Source organism: Ceratocystis lukuohia, assembly GCF_044167205.1.
Source record: "Ceratocystis lukuohia strain C4212 chromosome Unknown Supercontig5_pilon, whole genome shotgun sequence".
Taxonomy (NCBI): Eukaryota; Fungi; Ascomycota; class Sordariomycetes; order Microascales; family Ceratocystidaceae; genus Ceratocystis; species Ceratocystis lukuohia.
The window spans coordinates 147,491-151,869 of NW_027263524.1; the positions used below are offsets into that span (position 1 = coordinate 147,491).

Sequence of the window (4,379 nt, forward strand, 5' to 3'; positions counted from 1 at the left end):
CTAGTCCTTGGTAGCAAATGCATCGCTAAAAGGACTCGACCCTCTCTTTGCCATATCATTCCTCTTATTTGTCCCTTCCTCGGACTTGGATTCCATGATGGTAGCCATGGGTGAAGCACATGCAGCTTCTTCCTCCATGACAGCGCTCATTCTAGCTAACACGGTCGGCTTCTCCTCGGGGTCCAAAAATGGGCTAGTTTGGGGGATACTGTTGCCAATAGTCGATGCTGAGTCGGTCGATGCCGAGTCGGGGACCTCGGATGTTGTCAACGGACTGCTGTTCTTCTTTCCGCTGACGACACGGATGGCCTGGCCCTTGACAGGTGTGACGGTGGCAGCAGAAGCAGAGTTCACAAACGTTGATCCGACAGAGAATGTGCTCTCCGCGCGGCTCTTAGGACGGGCATACTTGTCTACATCCACAGTGGGCACGGGGGGAACGGCACCGCCAGGGCCGTTATGGGTAGGACGCACAGAAACCATGGCAGGCTTGACACGCATACCAGTCTGTGGAGCAGCAACGATAATGGCGTTCTTGCCATAAACAGTAGAAGCAACACTAGAACGCATAGCATAAGACTGGCGGGCAAAGGAAGTGCGATCGGAGAATCCAGACATGTCCGAGTATGTTGACGCACGCAAATCACCGGGCATGAAGAAGTGCTGGTCCTCAAAGTTGCGAGGGGTGTTGTTACCAGTGCCAGTGACCTGGATAGGGATTGGAGGTACAGGCGGAACCAAAACAGTAGGGGAAGTGGGGTTGGCGCGGTTTGTTACGCCCGGAATATAGGCAATCTGGATAATGTTCGAGGCACGAGTCAAAACGGTAGACGCAATCGAGTGTACTGTGTGCATTGATGAGCGGTTATTCCTAGCAGTTGTTTGCTCAGCAGGGCTTTTTTCACTGCTCATCTCCTTGTAGCTTGTTGATGTCCTTTGCTCGGCACGCTTCTTCTTGATGAAGAAGAACCACACTAGAAAAGCAACAGTTGAAATCAGGATGATACCTCCGATGGTGGCACCGGCAATGACGCCAACGTTTGGGCCATTATGGCCGCCATCAGAGCTAGACGAGGCGGACGAAGATGCCGAGCTGCTTCCAGTAGTTCGCTGACACTTGGTCATAGGGCATTCACGGCAGTTTGATACCGATACCACCTGCACACACTGGTAGCCAGGTGTGGTGTAGCAAGAGTCCTCGCATCTCAAAGTTACGCCACTTTGACAAACAGCGCAGCCAGATTCAGAATCGTTTCTCGGGTAGAGCTCTCGGGCTTTCAGTGCTATAAAGGACACGGGGATTAGTGGGAGGCAATCTCTTGGAAAGTCAGGTAAACGGGCTGTCGGAAACCTCGGACTCGACGCTCAGTTCGGGGGTACTATACGCACCTTCACGGAAGACCTCATTGCTCGTCGTCTCAATGACGATTTCGCCACCATTTAATGCGCTCATGGCTGAAACCGACGTGGCCGTAAATGGGGCGTCGGTGTTGTTTTTGATTTTATTTTATTTTTTCGGGTGCAGGCGAACTTGTTTTTGGGCAGACACCATAGGTTTCAACGATGGAAAGTGACCGTAGGTTGGAAAACGTAAGCAAGTTGCCTTTGGCGGAATAATCAGAGAACCAGACGGACAGAAAGAGCGCGGAGTTGACAGTCGGCTGGCTTTCCAGCTATCTGAGGTCGGCCAAAGGAGGCTAAGATAGATGACGATAAATGCAGAAGCAAAGGCTCAGGAAGGAGGCAACGAAAGTAAGAAAGACAAGGCTTGGTTTTGGTTGTATTGAATTGGAGTTCCAAGCCAGTCAATAGTTGGAGACTTTGTCCGTCGAATCGGTTCCACGAAGCAAAGTCTTGGAGCGCAAGAGAAAATAAAAAGAAAGGCACACAAAGCCAGGCGACGTGGATTTGTGACCAAAGGAGGGATAAACGATTGACAAGAAAACCTAGAGAATAAAAGAATAAAAATAAAAAGGCCACGAGCGATCGAGATGCAGAAACGCAGCAAATCAGATCACTGGGCGAAAAAAAGAAAAAATGAGTGAAGAAAAGCGAAATAATAAAAAAGAGAACAAGCAGGAAGGGGAGGAAGAAAAGAGAAACAGAGAAAGATAAAATGAGACAGATGGATCAAGGTTATGGACGGGGTTGTTGCTGCGAGAAAAAAAAGAGCCGGTGCAGTAAATGCTTCGAGCAACTGCACTGACCACAAAAAGTAAGAACCCCCAGACGGGGCGTGACAAACCAGCAGAGCAGCAACTGCAACTACAAAAACTTGCGCAATCGAAAGACGCTCTTGTTCTTGCAAAACAGAAACGCACCAGAATGGCAGGAGGAAAAAAGAACTGCACAAATAACGACCTTGATGCTTTTCAGTTTTCTTGGAATGAGGCGAAAATGGAAAACGAGAGACAAAAACAGAAATTGCCTGGGTCCAGACCTGAGTTGAGGTGGCACAGCAGCACGCAAAGTACGAGGCCACAACGAACAGTTGCCAATGAGGGAATCAGCAGCCAGCTGCAAAGGAAATAACGAACGGAAAGCGCAGGTATTCCAGTCAATAGAAAAGCAGCTGCAGCATGCACGAAGCACAAAAAACACACAACAAGAACCGTCTCACCTCACCAGAAAATTAAAGTGCAAAAACAAAAAGGGCATTACTGGAAAGAGCCAAAGAAAAAGAAAAATGGCCACGTTGATGCGGCAGGAAGGTGTTTCGTGCGCCTGGGAATAAAAACTCGAGGCAACAGCAAAAGGAGCTATAGACGAGATGGTAGTGGCAGTGTCCCACAAGAAACCATCAAATAAAAAGAAAGAAATAAGTGTTACATCAGTGCAAATCACCTAGGGGGGGGGGGAGTCTTGGTTACGCTGGTTCAGATCCACCATGAGACCCAAGAAGCGATAGTATCGATTTGTCCTGGCTTAGACTACGACAAGCGCCATAGTCGGTTCTCTCTACTCCATACAAGTACAAGCGAATAACCACAGCATTACGCCAGACCGAGCGAGCCTGGCGCCCATGTTTGCATGCAATGCTGCGCCCTCCCAAACAGCCGATGATGAACAGACCGCCTATCCCAACTACAAACCTATCCGTGCTGGAGAGAAGAGGGGGAGGGAAATTGAAGGCAGGCCCTCCCTCCTCTCTTACGGGGAGCTGGTCGTAATGCCGCTTAATGCTGCTTAATGCTTGGTTCTGTTAGGCGGGAATTTGACAGTTTGGTTCTCTGCGCTCAGCAATATAAGCCCTGTTCTCTTTGGCCTATATACTACCATATATCCTACTCTGGAGCCACTCATTTAGTTCTGCTCCATGCCCTCTTGCTTGCTATATCACGTCTCTCCACAATTAGTCTTCACTGTTCCTAGACAAGATTTGCACAAAACAGGAAACACTGAGAACAGGAAAACGACAATATACGCTAATGCCTGACAAAGAGCATGGAGAGCAGGGGGAGGGGCGAGAAAGAGGGCCTTGTCCCAACTTACGTGCTTGTGGGTCTCGGACCTTGGCGAAACAGGGGCCCGTCCTCAAGGGCCCACTGCGCAAGGGCCTGCATTAGGTGAATGCTGTATCCATTTCTGCAGGGGCTATAATTGAGAGGATAACGGCCAGGGCCTTGTGAACAAGCTAGAGCCTCTCGCGTGTGTCTTTGTTGGTATGGAGATCCCTCCAGGAAACCCTCTTTGTGTTTCACCATCGTCTTGCTGTAACCTTTGAGTGCTGCCACGCTACTAGGCTCTGCTCATCATTATTGTGGTTTTGCGTGCTTTGCGCTGCAAGAAAAGAGGTATTTTGCACTTTGTATTCTGTACCAACTCCGCACGTGTTTCACCATATTCCCGTATTTTCCCCTTCTATCTCCATGATCCATGCCTTTTTCGCTGTCTCGTGGCCTATGCCACGACACTGGCTGCTGTTCGTTAGGGTTATATTACATAAACAGTAATCCTGGAAACGGTAATACCCTTGATGACGCGGCCGGAATTTTACGAGAAGGCGTACTATAAGATCCAAGCCAGACCCTTTGCTTCCACCATTCCTTTGAAGACTCTACAGACGTCGATGACATAGTTTGCAACGTATGCCTGAATTAGCACACACAAGAGTATAGGTATAGTACAGCAGCTTAAGAATAGAACAGACACGTCTACTTGTGTGGCAAACGCCGCCGGATAATCTCGTGGTTGGTAGGAGGATAAGACAGCCAGCCATCTTGCCCTTCGACATATGCGACCCTATCAAGTCATGGCTAACACGATCGACTCATGCGCCTGATGCAAGCACGTCGGCTGTCTCTGGACTGTGCGAAGCTGTGCGTGAGGTAAGTCATCATCCTTCCACTGTGCTATTCCACTTCTTTATGTCTGCTTTG

At 49.2% G+C, this 4,379-nt stretch overlaps 1 protein-coding gene across 1 annotated transcript; it reads right to left on the bottom strand.

Moving 5' to 3' along the window:
• On the bottom strand, window positions 1-1,453 carry HOO65_050029 (uncharacterized protein; the record flags this gene model as incomplete). The annotated part of the gene is made up of 2 exons (XM_071003364.1): window positions 1-1,283; window positions 1,390-1,453. The coding sequence occupies 2 exons, from the start codon at window positions 1,451-1,453 to the stop codon at window positions 1-3; spliced, it is 1,347 nt and encodes a 448-aa protein (XP_070858088.1).
• Window positions 1,454-4,379: the final 2,926 nt, after the last annotated feature.